Here is a 16,508-nt window from a genome sequence, read left to right on the forward strand (position 1 = left end):
ATTCCCTGACAATTCCCTGACCTTGAAAAAATACCCAATTTCCCTGACTTTTCAAGTCCGCTGGCAACCCTGCAGTTGGTCTTCAACAGCTGTAACTGGAGAGGATTGTTCAACATTGGTCTCAAGTGTGTCACCATTTGTGCTGGAAGTCTGATGTACGGTGTTTGTGTCAGACGCATCAGGTGTGTTATCTTGGAAGGAAGGACTTTCAACTCTGGCTGTACATGTCAGTTGGTCTTCAACAGCTGTAACTGGAGAGGATTGTTCCACACTGGTTTCAAGTGTGTCACCATCCGTGCTTGAAGTCTGATGTACGGTGTTTGTGTCAGACGCATCAGGTGTGTTATCCTGGAAGGAAGGACTTTTAACTCTGGCTGTACATGTCAGTTGGTCTTCAACAGCTGTAACTGGAGAGGATTGTTCCACATTGGTCTCAAGTGTGTCACCATCGGTGCTGGAAGTCTGATGTACGGTGTTTGTGTCAGACGTACCCTGTGTGTTATCTTGGAAGGAAGGACTTTCAACTCTGGCTGTACATGTCAGTTGGTCTTCATCAGCTGTAACTGGAGAGGATTGTTCAACATTGGTCTCAAGTGTGTCACCATCGGTGCTGGAAGTCTGATGTACGGTGTTTGTGTCAGACGCATCAGGTGTGTTATCTTGGAAGGAAGGACTTTCAACTCTGGCTGTACATGTCAGTTGGTCTTCAACAGCTGTAACTGAAGAGGATTGTTCCACATTGGTTTCAAGTGTGTCACCATCCGTGCTGGAAGTCTGATGTACGGTGTTTGTGTCAGACGTACCCTGTGTGTTATCTTGGAAGGAAGGACTTTCAACTCTGGCTGTACATGTCAGTTGGTCTTCAACAGCTGTAACTGAAGAGGATTGTTCAACATTGGTTTCAAGTGTGTCACCATCCGTGCTGGAAGTCTGATGTACGGTGTTTGTGTCAGACGTACCCTGTGTGTTATCTTGGAAGGAAGGACTTTCAACTCTGGCTGTACATGTCAGTTGGTCTTCAACAGCTGTAACTGAAGAGGATTGTTCAACATTGGTTTCAAGTGTGTCACCATCCGTGCTGGAAGTCTGATGTACGGTGTTTGTGTCAGACGTACCCTGTGTGTTATCTTGGAAGGAAGGACTTTCAACTCTGGCTGTACATGTCAGTTGGTCTTCAACAGCTGTAACTGAAGAGGATTGTTCCACATTGGTTTCAAGTGTGTCCCCTTCAGTGCTGGAAGTCTGATGTACGGTGTTTGTGTCAGACGCATCAGGTGTGTTATCTTGGAAGGAAGGACTTTCAACTCTGGCTGTACATGTCAGTTGGTCTTCAACAGCTGTAACTGGAGAGGATTGTTCCACATTGGTCTCAAGTGTGTCACCATCCGTGCTGGAAGTCTGATGTACGGTGTTTGTGTCAGACGCATCAGGTGTGTTAGCTTGGAAGGAAGGACTTTCAACTCTGGCTGTACATGTCAGTTGGTCTTCAACAGCTGTAACTGAAGAGGATTGTTCCACATTGGTCTCAAGTGTGTCACCATCCGTGCTGGAAGTCTGATGTACGGTGTTTGTGTCAGACGCATCAGGTGTGTTAGCTTGGAAGGAAGGACTTTCAACTCTGGCTGTACATGTCAGTTGGTCTTCAACAGCTGTAACTGAAGAGGATTGTTCCACATTGGTCTCAAGTGTGTCACCATCCGTGCTGGAAGTCTGATGTACGGTGTTTGTGTCAGACGCATCAGGTGTGTTATCTTGGAAGGAAGGACTTTCAACTCTGGCTGTACATGTCAGTTGGTCTTCAACAGCTGTAACTGAAGAGGATTGTTCCACATTGGTCTCAAGTGTGTCACCATCCGTGCTGGAAGTCTGATGTACGGTGTTTGTGTCAGACGCATCAGGTGTGTTAGCTTGGAAGGAAGGACTTTCAACTCTGGCTGTACATGTCAGTTGGTCTTCAACAGCTGTAACTGAAGAGGATTGTTCCACATTGGTCTCAAGTGTGTCACCATCCGTGCTGGAAGTCTGATGTACGGTGTTTGTGTCAGACGCATCAGGTGAGTTAGCTTGGAAGGAAGGACTTTCAACTCTGGCTGTACATGTCAGTTGGTCTTCAACAGCTGTAACTGAAGAGGATTGTTCCACATTGGTCTCAAGTGTGTCCCCTTCAGTGCTGGAAGTCTGATGTACGGTGTTTGTGTCAGACGCATCAGGTGTGTTATCTTGGAAGGAAGGACTTTCAACTCTGGCTGTACATGTCAGTTGGTCTTCAACAGCTGTAACTGGAGAGGATTGTTCCACATTGGTCTCATCTGAGTCACTGTTGATACTGTGACCTGAAATCAAACAACAAATATGATGAGCTATATAATAGACCATTAAAACAGTGAAAATCCCGACTTGCCCTAAAACTTTAACAAGACGCCGACGTCCGGGCAAGTAGTATAGCCCTCCTTATTCTTCGAATAGTCAAGCTAAAAAACAGCTGTGACAGCAACCCAAGTTGGTTAGAAAAGTGTAAATGAACAAGGGAGAATAATTATGAGGATTCAATAGGGATATTTTTACTATGAATGCATGAACATGCCATAAAATGGACTTTGATAAGGTACATGGACGTGTTTCAACAATACAAAGCAAATATTGTGCGCATTTTTTTCCCTTTAAAGAAAGCACCCTCCCCTTTTTCATTTCTGGCTTAAACACTATCCGTGTAAGTTTAGTTTAAATCCATTCATAATTTCTAAATTCATAGAGAAATACCCCTTGTATTTATTGATAATCATTATAAAGGCAATAACCTTGACCTTTGCACTAAGAAGCCAAATGTTGTGCACGTCATAACACAATGTCGACATTCTAATGGTGAAGAACACAACTTTCCAGTTTTTAAGGAGAGGATACATTATTCAACAGGACCTACTTCTGATCACTTCTAATAAAGTTTAGGTACAGCAGCCCTAAGTATAGCATAGTCTTGTATTACAGAATTGTCAAAGTTCATGTTAAAGTTGCACTTTCACAGATTGAATGTTTTGACAACTTTTTTTTTGTCTTGGAATGAGCCAATTTTTGCGAAAATCCATGGAAACCAGTTATATAAGACTGCTGACAAAAATTAGATCGCAGATTTTTATATTTAAGTTCAAAAATTGATGTTTTGTGCAATTTTCATTAACCGTTAGTAACGGTTTAAGCGGTAAAACATTAATTTTCGAACAGGGGCCGTATTCAATAAGCATCTTAGTAACAATTTTCAACTTAGTGAAAAATTGCCTTTTTTCTAATTTGAATTTTAAGAAAACGAACAATGTTTGTACACCAAAAGTATGAAAATAAGCAAGAAAATGGTCTTAACAATATATGCATTATATGAATAAATCGGATGAAAAGTAGTGGGTATTTAAAATAATCGATGTCAAATATTACAAAATTCTCACTAAGTTGAAAATATTCACTAAGATGCTTATTGAATGAGCTCCTAAGTTCCAACCACTGCATCAATGGGGAACAACTACTAACTATGGGTTAGATTTAAGATGGATAAAACTGTTCCAGATCTTACAAAAAGTTCAAAACTGTATTCCAAAAATCATAGAAACAATGGCATCTGAAAATAATTACAGTTAAGTTCCCCCATTTAGACCACCTTAACATTGAGACAATCCTTGATTTCAAAACCAAAAAAAAATGAGTATTTTCTTAATAAAATGGTCTCAGTAATGAGGCCAGTTCACTAAGGCCTAAAAAAAATAATTTTTGATTAGGGTTACATCCTCTTCAAAAATAGGTAGGCTTTTTTTATTTTTATTTTTTTATTAGACTTTATATAAGAACGTCATTATCATCATTGGAGAATGGTGTTAAAGTTATCGTCTATATAAGCATTTAAGGTTTTAAACTACATATTGAAAAGCACCAAAAAAAAGAGAATTTTTTATTATTTTTTTTTAGTTTTTCATTTTTTTTTTTCCAACTGACTATAAAAACGGTAGGGTCGGCGCCTATTCCGTAGGTAGGGTCGGGTAACCCGAACCAAATGTACTTTTTTTTTAGGCCTAATCAAACTTTAATCTAGTATGAATGGTAATCTTATTGTTGGAACTAATAACAAAACTAGATAATGCTCAACAATTCAGTGTTTGTCCCAAACTAAACTAACAAAAGGGACACCGGAACAAACAAGTCAGTCAATCATTGAAAACAACCTTCTGGCTTTGCTTTATGACCTGAACATCTGTTAAAAGCTCTGAAACTATCTGATGCATTTATTTGCAGGTAAAACTTGAACACAATTTGGTAAAACCTGCCCTATGACCTAACTTTTATCACCCCCAATAGCAATGTGCATTTTTTAAAAGCCGAGCTCTGATAGTTACCAAACTATAACAGATGTTGTCGAGCCATCTTGAAACCAAAAATGCTGATTGGAATATATCTTAACTAAATTTTAACAGTCAAGCTAAATTGCTTTGATTGAAAAATATTTGTTCCTACTGTCATAGAATACATCTATATACCAGACATTTTTTATTTAAATTTACAGCATTTCTTTCTAAAATGTTCTAGATTCAATCATACATTAAAAAAAAATGCATGAGCAAGAGGGCCATGGGGACCCTTTAAATATCAATAATCCTTTTATAAGAAAGGTGTTTAAGTGAAACTTTTATTGTTTACAGAAATGATATAACAATTCACTTTAAATGATTTTAGGAAGCATTCAAGCTTCCAGCAAGTTAAACCTTTCGTAGTAAGATTTTATTTAAAGTAAGTGGATACAAATATTTTTCATTGGCAAACAATGAAATGAACAGTATAAACACAATTTTATACCCTGTTCATGCTGATACTGAAATATAAAACAAATGCATGCATACTTACTTTTGTTAGGGATATGTAAAGTGTCAATCAATTGCTCATTATTATGCAGAATATATGTAGCAATTACAAACAAGATATATGTTTGTCAACCGATATGCCCCCTGAGCGCAATGTTGTAAAGAATATTTGGACAATTGAATGGAATATGCATGGACCAAAATGACAGCTGATTTGGCATTGACATTGAATACCTTTGAGGCAGTTTTTAGATTATGACCATTCAAAGTATGGGTATAGTAGGTACAGTTTTTGATCATGTTCAAATGATCACTGATCTTGCAGATAAACATGATCCTCTAACCAGCAGGAAATATGTAAATATAATGTAATTTTAATGACCAATATGAGTTGTGACAATGACCTTCAACCTCAATATGAATAGGGGTCATCTACTGGTCACCCCAAATCTATATGTCCAGTTTGAGGGCCATAGGTGCAGGCATTGTCGAGCTATCACAGACATGATTTTTGTGTTCAAGGTCACTGTGACTCTGTCAGGTCCAAACATCATGGCAAGTTTGATGACCATATGTCCAGGAATTGTTGAGTTATCATTCAGACTAGCTTTAACAATTTTTCCCATATAAAGGTCACTCTGACCTTGACCTTTGACCTGACGACACCTAAAATAAATAGGGGTCATCTACTGGTCAGGCCCAACCTTCATGTCAAGTTTGCTGAAAATAGGTCTAGCAAATGTTCAGTTATCACTCAGACAAACATTGGTCTATGACGGACTGACATGTGCAAATCAAAATACCCCTCCTCTTCGAAGGGGGGCATAATATATATATTTCAGCATATTCATGTACTGGGAAAGATCATGAATTTTGTGTACAGACAGGCAGACGAACAAACAAACATACTGATTACTACTGCTTATAGTTTAGATTTGCAGGGTCCTTATAATAGCTAGTTGATTGATGCCTATGAATCAGATGAGTAAACTAACTGAACCATTAGCTAAATGTTAGATACAGAGTTACAAAATTTTACTTAAATTGCAAAATTATGGTAATTTGTAAAAATTGGAATCATTAGTTTGTGTTCAAATATCAAGGTGTCTTTCAAATACATGAATATCCGGTCTTTGCAAACAAGTTAATCCTGAGCTAGCACTCACCTGTGTCCAGGGGTATTCCTTTAATCCATAATCGTAAAGTAGCTCTTCACCTGCACAGATGTCCCTGAAAAACACATTAAAGGGGCTGTACTCCATATGATAAAATAGCACAAAAAGAGAAAATTGTCGAAAACTGACATAAACTTGGCATCGATGTGTACAATGCATTGAAACTAAGAACTGAAGTACCACATAGTTTACAATTTATTTAAGTTTAGCAGTTAATTCGTATTTTTCCATTTAAAAAGATTACTGTATGTCTACAAGGTAGAATTCATTTCTTATCCGTGATTGGCTAGTCGGTGTTATCACGTGATATTACTGAGGTAGGTGTATAGCTTAATTATGTCACCCAATTAGAGTAAGTTGTCGTAGCTCAGTGGATACGATGCTGGACAGCAATTTTGGCGACACGGGTTCGAACCCGGTCTCTGACACATTTTTTTTTACGTTTTGGTTACTTTTTTTACAATTATGATATTAAAGCGTAACACATTCTGTTAGATAATTGTCCTGAGATTTGTTACAGAAAAAAAAACTTTTTTTGGTGTTCAGTCCCTTTAAGGTATTAAATTTGATGGTGAAAAAAGGTCAATAGCTCCAAGAAAAGGTGTAACAGATATTTACGAAGGAAGATGGTTCGTCAGTGAAAGTTTGAGGCAAACCCTTCAACACAAGAATGAGGAGTATGACAGACAAACTTTTGGGACATACAGTCATACAAAGTGGGGGCATTAAAAGTTATGGCTGATAAGATTTTGCATTCCGACAAGAGAGCTGTCACAGTGCCAATTATAGCAAAAAGGCTATGACAATATCTCTAACTTTTCTCTTTTAAACACTGACAAGTTGAAAATAGTGTGTTACTGACTGAAATATATGTATTGTTTATCGTACATTAAGCCTTATTAAATTTCTAGGTCTTATGTTCTGAAAGGTCCCCAAAATACGCCTGCAAATAGTGCGTGCGTGTTTTGTTTAAGTTTATTTCTATATAATTGTTCATCCATATTCTTTTGACTTTTTTGCTGAGATCAAGGTGTACTCGGCATTAACTTAATACATCAGAAATACCTTTGTGCAAACAGGATCAACTGCCCACTAACTTCCTTCATCACAGCATTCAGTTCTTTTTTATGACCATGGTTTACCAGTCTTCCAAGTCTTCCACTTTCTTCAGAAGCATCTACGCTACAAACAAATATTTTTCTCACTGAAACTGGACACCTTCTGCGATATCATACTACATAATGTATTTAACACAGATAGGCGGCATATTTGGAGCACTATAATCTATGAGTTATAACTTGTTTAATTTTAGAAGAAGCAATGCTATAGATACAAAATGTATTACATTAAACCGATTGAAGGAATACAAAACTAGTAGATTTAGTAAGTTAACAATAGCCTTATCATATATTATGCACAAAAACAGAGGTTCGAACCATGGTGTTGCACAAAACACGCAGTGTACCGTGGTATTTTTTCCGTGGTACCAATCTCTATTATGAACACATAGCTATTAATATTATGTATGACCACTTAAGCCCAGATAAACACCAAATGTATGACAAAATCTGAAATCACAATACAAAATTTTGTCAGACTTACCATAACTGCTTGCCTTTGGATATGAAAAAGAAACGGAAGCCTGTTGAGTTTTTTGCTTCCCTTCTATCACCTTCTTCACCTGTTATAAGTTCACCTGTGTAGTGGAGAAGGAAATCTCCATTTTTCCTGTCTACTATGGTCTTTATACCTCGTCCTGAAAATGATAATATATTAGATAACTTTAAAGATACTGTATGATAAAAATGCACAGTTCTAAGGCATGTTAATTGAATAAAACATAAACAGTGTAATAAAAAAGGTGATTTTTTGATGATAAGTTTAAAAAAAATTAAACTTCAAGGAGCGATATGAAAAAATGACAGCTTTAACCAACTGTGCTATTCTGCATTGTAATGGAATATGAGATAACTATGGTTATACTCATACAAATCACTCACAATTCTGATGAGAAAAGGGCCAAACAAACAAGAGCTGTATTATAAGTTGACTTTTAACTCAGAATGCATAAACTCCATAACATACAGTAAAAAGATACTACTGAAGTAGATATTTCTTCCAGACACACCCTGAATCTACATTTCAGGAAACAATTGAGCTTTCTGTTCTTATCAAATCCTTTGAGAACGCTACTTTAGTGGGCAGATATATTCTGCCCACAAGGTGATAACTAACTGCTATGCTATCATCAAACTCTCTTTTAAAAAGGGAAAAATGGTATTTTTTTCTTAAAAAAAAGTCACATTCAGGAACAACAGTGTTGTTATTGTTGAAACACTTCACAGGTGGAGATATAGTCGTCAGAACTTGACATACATACAAATATCAATCTGAAAATCATTACTATTTAAATCTAATGTACCTGTTTCCAAGCTTTTAATTAAACAAAAAATGACTGAGATGTCATTAAAGAAGAGGGGGTTGATGGAGAGGAACCTTATGCAATTACATGTACCTTATCAATTTAATTATGAATTTATTAATCATAACATACAATGTACTATGCGTAATGGCCTAATGGTTTCCTGTAATGAAGATGTTGTTTGAGTCTAGAAAATGTATACATATATGTGTATACCAAGGATAATTTTACTTCAGAGGGCAGATTTTTCTGCCCATGAGGTTGTCTGTAATAGGCATTCATGGTTTGTCTCAAAGTTATGAATTCAGCACTAGTACACTCACAAAATGCAAGTGATAATTGGAAATTGGGTTTAAAGGTACTTTTTTGAGCAAAATTTTGCGACTGAAAGCCCTCAATTTATAGCAACCTTCACTTTTCCTACTTTATTTCTCGTAATACACATAAAATTATGATATTTACCTAAGCGTGTTGCATTAAGCGCACTCAGTAGACATTTTTTTGTGTTCAGACTTTAGGTGGCAGTATTTGGCTCATATATTTCCAATGTTGAGGTGCAGTCCACTATCATGATATGCCCATAAACGGTTTGTTCACGCATCAATATTTGAAATGGAAAACTTCGGATGGCGATGATTAAATTAATCAGACATAAAAGCCTAAATTAAATAATCTGTCCATATAAACTAACTTAACGGGAGAAAAAGTCCACATGAAATTAACCATCAATACAGACTACGCTGGAAACGTCTGCAAGACATTTTGTGCGGCTGCATATCAAACTTCCTCAATACATGTATCTAATTTAGAAGGTGAATTATTATGACATAGAAATCATTGTTGTTGTTTTGATCATACATATTACCTAACAAAATAAGGGGTGAACAAAACTTTTGTGAGACAACTTCAGATTTTGCACTCACAAAAATTTGCTAGTACATTTTTTTTCTAAATTCAAGCCCTGTTAAGTGGGCAGATTCAGTCTTCCCATAATGGCTGTTTGGAATATATAGGTTTAGTAATTGTGTGAAAGCTATAAACTATATGGGAAGCTATACTTCAATCTGCCTATAATTGTTGTCATAGCTACCTGCCAAATCTAACATTACAGCCACTTTTTTAATCACAAATTATTACTTACCAAATTAAAGAGTCAACTAATTTGACAATACACATTTTATTCAGCAAATACATATTTATCATATCAGTAACCAAAACCAAGGTATACATTTCAAAAACATTTCTTTCACAAAAATTGTGTAAAAAATAATTTAAGCTCTGACCAGTTTATTGTCAAGATACATGTATTTTTGTGTTTATATCACTGAATAAGCTATTTTATTGGCAGCAGATTAAGCAAACCTCGCTATTAGCTTAGGGCAAAGTTGTTCAGTTTTCCTCGACACAAATCAGTGAAAATTGAGTGCTGTTAATGGATTAATCAATTTTTGAACTTAAATATAAAAATCCTCGATATAATTTTTTGTCAGCAGTCTTATATACACTTATATTACTTTTTGTCTTGAAAAGAGCAAATTTTTACGAAAATATCTACAAACCAATGATACATGTATTAGATTGCTGACAAAAATTCAGATCATATTTTATATTTCCATTCGAAAATTAATGTTACTAACGGTTTAAGAAAAATGCATAAAACATCAATTTTTGAACTTAAATATAAAAATCTGCAATCTGATTTTCTGTCAGCAGTCTTATATAACTGGTATCCATGGATTTTCGCAAAAATTGGCTCATTCCAAGACAAAAAATAAAAACGTGGTCAAAACGTTCAATCTGTGAGAGTGCAGCTTTAACGGAATGTGTTCTTAAGAAAAAGCCAACTTAGTCATGTTGAAAACTGCCATTTTTGGACCTGGGAACCTTGTAAGTGTATTTTGAATATACTGTCAGTATACTACTAGTACTACTAGTAGTATTACTACAGTATAATCATTTTTGAGTTTTAAACATTTATTGGTGTCGTAATTCACAAATATACAGTACACCAAATAAAACCATGTGCAGGCCAGTTTTGGTAATGCACCAGTCAATTGTAACCATGGCCCCCCAGGTCCGGAGATAGCCAGGGAAATGGGCCGTGTTTTTACCTTCCAGGTGGCCCAGCAGTGCCTGTAACTGCAGTTTTGTCTTCACGCCAATTATAGCGGGGAATTGGCATTATCTAGGGTTCCCTTGTTAGGGGGCATTTGGCGGGGGTTTACTGGCATATCGTCCCCGCAGGACGGAGATTTTGCCAGGGATTTACTGAACCGAAAGTCAAAGTCCCCGCTATTCCCCGGACCTGGGAGGGCCGTGGTTACAAATGACTGGTGCATAATGAACAAGAGTGTACCAGTAGGCGAGTAGTTCTCGGACACTTTTAGAGGTTTTATGGATCAAGTATTCTTATTTTAAAAGATATATGATATTCCAATGTTTATAACAAACTTCAGCTCTTCTTCTGTTGAAATAATGCAAAATCAAGTGTAATTGAACAATTTAAGTCCATTCTCATAGGCTCCGAATGTGGTGCTCAAAAGGGGCTAAATTTTAGTTTGACAGAAGAAGTTCTCGGACACTCCCTTAGATGATCAACAAAACCGGGAAACATGTGCTGAAGTGATTTTTTTATTTAAAATATTTAAAAGTGGAATTTTCAAACCAGTAAGTAATATATGTCTTATTATTTTTCATTAAAAACCAATCTAATTGTACATAATTATATACATAGACCATGAAGCTCATAAAACTGAAATAAATGATTTCTATTTTTAGCACATATGTGTAATGTAAACTCCTGACTTAACATGAATATTTTCTAGTCCAAATAATTGTATGTTGACAGATCTTTTTTAGATTTTTGATATGGCAAATCCTTCACGAACAAATTGGTTACTAAAGTATCAAAAGTGGGTAGTTGTTCCGATCAGGATTCCGGGTTAAAGCATATAGCGTCTATAAAATATCACAAAAATATATACATGAAGGGCACCTGCAAGGCTCTAGGGCACAGTTTTAAATCGCTCGGAACATTTCGGCCATGGCCGAGTTGTTACGATTGTATAACGAGGTCTATCTCGAAGCTTTGTTGGAGGAGGCCGAGTTATTACGATTGTATCGAGTTGTTCCCCTTCGCATAATTGTTGTCTGTGTCAGTCAACTTTCATTTTATTGGAAAGGTAAACAACTTGTTTTAATGCATTAAATATTTGTTTAGTGCAAAATAACCTTTCACTTACATGGTGAAATATGAATATAACTCTTTATGATCAATTTCAACCATAAAATATTTCATTTAAAACAATTTCAATATTTTTAAAACACCCCTGTTTTTTGCACATTCCCGTTTAGACGTTAGGGATTGGAAGAATCCCGTATAACACGTCTATTATTTTAGACTAGAATATTTTCGTAAATGCAGAATGTCGTCTGCGTCAAAAAAGGAAGTATACCAGTACCGAACTAATAGTTTAACCTAACTGTTGCCCGTATTTTAAGTTGTGCTTTTTGAGCATGCGCACTAAAATTGTGATTCCCAGCGGAGGTAAAATGTGATTTTGTAAACAACTGGAAACTTTTGGAATTTAACGTCTTATAATCCTTACCTAATGAAAATATTTGGTACCTGCTGAAACTTTTCAAACACCTGATTGATTGAAATCAGGTGCTTGATATGTAACTTCCAAAATGAGGCGAAAATCGTGAGTGTCCGAGAACTACTAGTGTCCGAGAACTACTCGCCTACTGGTAAATTACTAAATATTCAGCCCCGTTTTGAATACGATCTCCTTTATTTTTGCCTTAAAACAGACAGTAACATCAAAGCGACTTATTTCGACTACGGTACGAGATGACATGCCTCAAAACAGGCCCTAATGCGAGATGGCGAGGCTACGATGACCAGATCCCGCCCGGCTCACACAGCCTACAATAACTTTACCTTTGAAGCCGAAATCTTTCACTGTATAACCATCTTGGTCTTTGTCCAACTTGATAAAATAGAGCGCCTTGTCTATTGGTTTAAGCCGTGCAGTAGGTCGCATGATGCCAGTTTACCGTAGTACACGAATACTTAGTACACGCTGCTCCAGAAAATAATACGGAAGTACTTGGAAAAGACATGCGCAGTGAAGCGTAACTACTCGGTGATTTCCGACAACTTCGGAAATAGAAATCGCCTATCCATAATCGCCGAGGTGATCCAGTTGTGAATCTATCGCGCAACCAAGACTAAGGGAAGCAACTAGTACACGTTATTTTCATCCCACAACTCCAGCAGAGTGAAAGTGGGCAGACCCGCTTTACTCAAAATTTTACGCAACAAGTCATTTGCATTCAAATTAGACCACCGTATATATGGGCAGATTCCCATCTGCCCACTTCCCATTCATCTGCCCGTTACGTGGGTTAAATTACCATTGATCCACCCACATGCACGGTCATACAAAACTATATATATATGAATTCGGGCTTATATTCATCCAAAAAGACTAATGCCGATGACTGCAGTACAGTCTTGAAGTTTTACAACATCCACAATACAACCCAGACCTCTCACCAAGTGACTTCTAGTAGAATCCCCACATCAAGCCATGTCTACCCGGACTTTGTTTTCAGAAACAAAGTGCTGTTGGGAGAGCCTTTTACCAGTTTATCAATTGTACACCTAAATATATAAAAAAAATATGTTCACCTCTGAACGATTCAAAAAACACCTTTGCCTGCCTCAACATGAATTCTCCAACTCTCTGCACCGAACCCTTCTGCTCACTGGGTCGCTGTGTGTCCTCCAACATGCATTCTCTTTAGCCAGTGTGATAGGAAGAACCACTGCATTGATTGCAATAAAACTACTGGGAAGTTAGGCAACCTGAAAGAAAAACATTTGAAATAAAAATCCATCTTAGTCAGTCTTTGCCAATCTCGTACAACAGAGTGATAAATCGAGAAATGCTTTATGCTTAAGATTTATCATTTATTTATCAAACCTCTGATGAATGAGAATGGTCTTTGCAAAAGTTGTAAACTTTTACAGGATATAAGCGCTCCGGCTCGGTCTAAATAGCAGGATGAGGGACCCCCGCTGCCCTTTTGCAGCACTCTGCTGCCTTTTTACTACACCCTGCTATGCCCTTTTGTTTGACAAAGTAAGTTTTCAGAAATCGGTATAAACAAATAAATGTACATAATTTTGACACTGAAGTAAGAAAACAGCTAAGATATTCATAACAAACTATTTAGTATTTAAAATAGATACAGCACATATTAAATAAAAATTGAACATTGGCCCATGCAAGTGCCGCAATTTAAGGCTCATTCAATGTGCATCTAAAGTGCCCTTTCTGATGTATCACCTTGCCCTTTTCAAAACCTGGCTGGAGCACTGGATAAGATGAGTCATCATGACCTTATACATGGTCAATCATACAGGAATAACGCTTCAACGTTATGTTGACCTACATTCAACATTTTTATAATAAGAAATCTCACTTCACTTCACTTCTTTTGTGAATTCTGTGTTTGAAAAACAGCATTAAACTTTTGAGAAACAAACTCTTAACTCCATAGGTAATTGTTAAATTTAAACTATATTGGTATTAATCATGATTTCATATACATGTGATTTCGAGGGGCAAGTATTAACAGGTTGTGTAAGCAATATCGGACACTTCCGGAGGTTGTAATTTCCTGACAAAACTCTTTAAAGTGACACTCTTATTCAAAATCAATACATACACATGTATAACAAACACCAATTTTGACTGATAAACCTTTAACTGCTAACTGAATAATGCATTTATGGAACATATTAATTACTGATAACAAGATTATAACCGTGTGTTTAATAGCAGAAAGCGCAAAAATATTAAATGATTGGTGAATGCTAAAAGATTTATTGTGGCCTACTATAGTCTCATAAGGTAGGAATACCATGTTTTATGCTCATTTCCTTCAAATTAAACTCGGTATCCTTTATTAGAACCATTGTTGTCGACATTTATTCATCTTTTTTAAATATTAAAACATTATTATTAATTGTGGTAAATCCTATCTGGGAGTAAGAGTGCAACTTTAAGACAATAGTCTTAAAAATGTTCAGATTCTGGCATTCAACCAGTTAGCCTATGCCTGTTACTACCAATACCGATACTTTTTGACATTTCATGCAAGGCTTGCTCAACTGATAAAGGCTTTCTTAGCAGAGGTCTGGTTTAGTCTAAAATAATAGACTTGTTATACGGAATTCTTCCAATCCCTTAAGTCTTAACGGGTTTGTGCAAAATCCAGGGGGTTTGAAAATATATTGAAATTGTATTTAGTGAAGTATTTTATGTTTGAACTGGATAATAAAAGTTTATATCTATATTAAGTGCAAAGCTTTCCAATAAAACAAATCTTGACTGACACAGACAACAATTTTGCCAAGCAGAACAAATCGACACTATCATAATAACTCGGCCACCTGTGACAAGCTTCGAGATAGACCACGTAAATACATGCACCATGGCCAAAGTGTTCCGATTGATGTAAAATTGTGAACTACAGCCTTGCATGTATATATCATTATGCTTTGACAGAATGAAACGAAGAAAAACCCATCAAACTCATAGTACTCATTGGATGTTTATGTTGTGGTGTACGGAACTAATATAAAATAACATTATCTTGTAATATTTCTTGTTTTTATGATATTTTATAGACTCAATATGCTTTAACCCGGAATCCCGATCGGTATTACTACCCACTTTTGGTACAAAACAATTTGTATGTGAAGGATTTGCCATATCAAAAATCGTAAAAAAATATTGTCAACATACAATTATTTGGACTACAACTCAGCCATGGCCGAATTGTTCCGATTGTTTTAAAACTGTTAACTGCAGCCTTGCAGGTGACTTTTAAGTATATTTCATAATTTATGACAGAATGGAATGAAGAAAACCCATCAAACTCATTATTATTTGTTGAATATTATTTTTTTTATTTACGGAACTAATGTTAAATAACATTATCTCGTAATTTTTCTAGTTTATATAATATTTTATAGACGCAATATGCTTTATCCCGGAATCCTGATCGGAATAACTAGCCGCTTTTGGTACAAAACAAATATGTGAAGGATTTGCCATATCAAAAATCGTAAAAAAAAGGCAGTCAACATACAATTATTTGGACTGATGTCTGGTTGTCACAGGTATTACTGACAAATTGTTATGTGGGTTTTCCCTGTTACAGTCCACCAATAGCAAATAGTGTCTTTTAGATTTACTTAACAATTTTAACATCAAGTGTTATCCGAATTGCTCCGTGTCCGAAACAAATTAGAAATACGATTACATTTAAATCACAGTTATGGACACGTGCATTGGTAATCAAAATACTCAAACATGTTCTTAAGATACTCGTGGCCATACCTCGCAAATTTAATCCTCTATAGAAGCAAAGTAGGGAAGAAAATACAGAAAAAAATAATTTCTCGATTTATCAGGGGAAGTAACTCTGATGATCAATGTGACTGGTAGCGCTCGTTACAAAAAATCGACCCCCTAAGCAGTGTTCTTTCTTACCTTGAAATAGCCGACGAAATAATATGGTTACTGAATTATAAGATGCTACATGTAGTGGTAATATCGATCTACACCAAGTTTTATAATAATTTACTTACTTTCTTTTTTTCATGCATAACTTGTTTTTTTTTTCTATTACACGGAAGTAAACTTACCTTAACCTTACTGAAAACTATTTCGAAAACAAACGGCTAGGTGCTGTTAATTTTACCATATAGATATAAGTATCTATCATGTGTGTCCGGTACGGATAGAAAATCCGACCCGAGTGCACGCGCGTAATCCGGTAAAGAGGTTTACCGAGTTACCGGCCACGTAGCGTGACCGAAGGACCGATTTTTCTTTCCGTACCGGAAAAACATGATTGAATTTTTTCTTGCATATCTAAAGTTATCAACTTGTGGAAGAATTGAGGTAAAAAACGCACTTTTATACATTTTACCAAAAAGCGCGTGAAACTTTGTTTACTGACGTCATAAAGCGCAGTAATTTTAAATCACTA

The 16,508-nt window shown here is 36.1% G+C and overlaps 2 protein-coding genes across 3 annotated transcripts; both read right to left on the reverse strand.

Annotated features, from left to right (window-relative positions):
• Positions 1–51: 51 nt before the first annotated feature.
• On the reverse strand, positions 52–2,254 carry LOC128246183 (dentin sialophosphoprotein-like). Its single transcript, XM_052964373.1, has 2 exons — positions 2,242–2,254; positions 52–2,123 (listed from the first exon to the last, which is right to left on the reverse strand). Exons 1-2 carry the CDS (start codon positions 2,252–2,254, stop codon positions 52–54), a joined length of 2,085 nt encoding a protein of 694 aa, XP_052820333.1.
• LOC128202689 (N-lysine methyltransferase KMT5A-like) lies at positions 2,111–15,985 on the reverse strand. 2 transcript variants are annotated; one of them, XM_052903743.1, is made up of 6 exons: positions 15,854–15,985; positions 13,132–13,308; positions 7,616–7,769; positions 7,079–7,195; positions 6,005–6,068; positions 2,111–2,333 (listed from the first exon to the last, which is right to left on the reverse strand). In XM_052903743.1, the coding sequence occupies exons 2-6, from the start codon at positions 13,232–13,234 to the stop codon at positions 2,256–2,258; spliced, it is 516 nt and encodes a 171-aa protein (XP_052759703.1). In that variant the 5' UTR covers positions 13,235–13,308; positions 15,854–15,985; the 3' UTR covers positions 2,111–2,255. The 2 variants fall into 2 exon arrangements, with proteins under 2 accessions (XP_052759703.1, XP_052759702.1); XM_052903742.1 differs by lacking the exons at positions 13,132–13,308; positions 15,854–15,985 and adding an exon at positions 12,379–12,596.
• Between the last annotated feature and the right edge of the window lie 523 nt (positions 15,986–16,508).

This window comes from Mya arenaria, chromosome 9 (assembly GCF_026914265.1).
Source record: "Mya arenaria isolate MELC-2E11 chromosome 9, ASM2691426v1".
NCBI classification, from domain to species: Eukaryota; Metazoa; Mollusca; class Bivalvia; order Myida; family Myidae; genus Mya; species Mya arenaria.

Excerpts from the sequence above, each read along its gene's own strand:
- LOC128202689 (XM_052903743.1), bottom strand. The coding sequence starts at position 13,234 with ATGTTGGAGGACACACAGCGACCCAGTGAGCAGAAGGGTTCGGTGCAG. Across the intron at positions 7,770-13,131 it reads GTTTTTTGAATCGTTCAGAG|GACGAGGTATAAAGACCATA; the intron begins GTGAACATATTT and ends TATCATTTTCAG. Across the intron at positions 7,196-7,615 it reads TCCAAAGGCAAGCAGTTATG|CGTAGATGCTTCTGAAGAAA; the intron begins GTAAGTCTGACA and ends ATTTGTTTGTAG.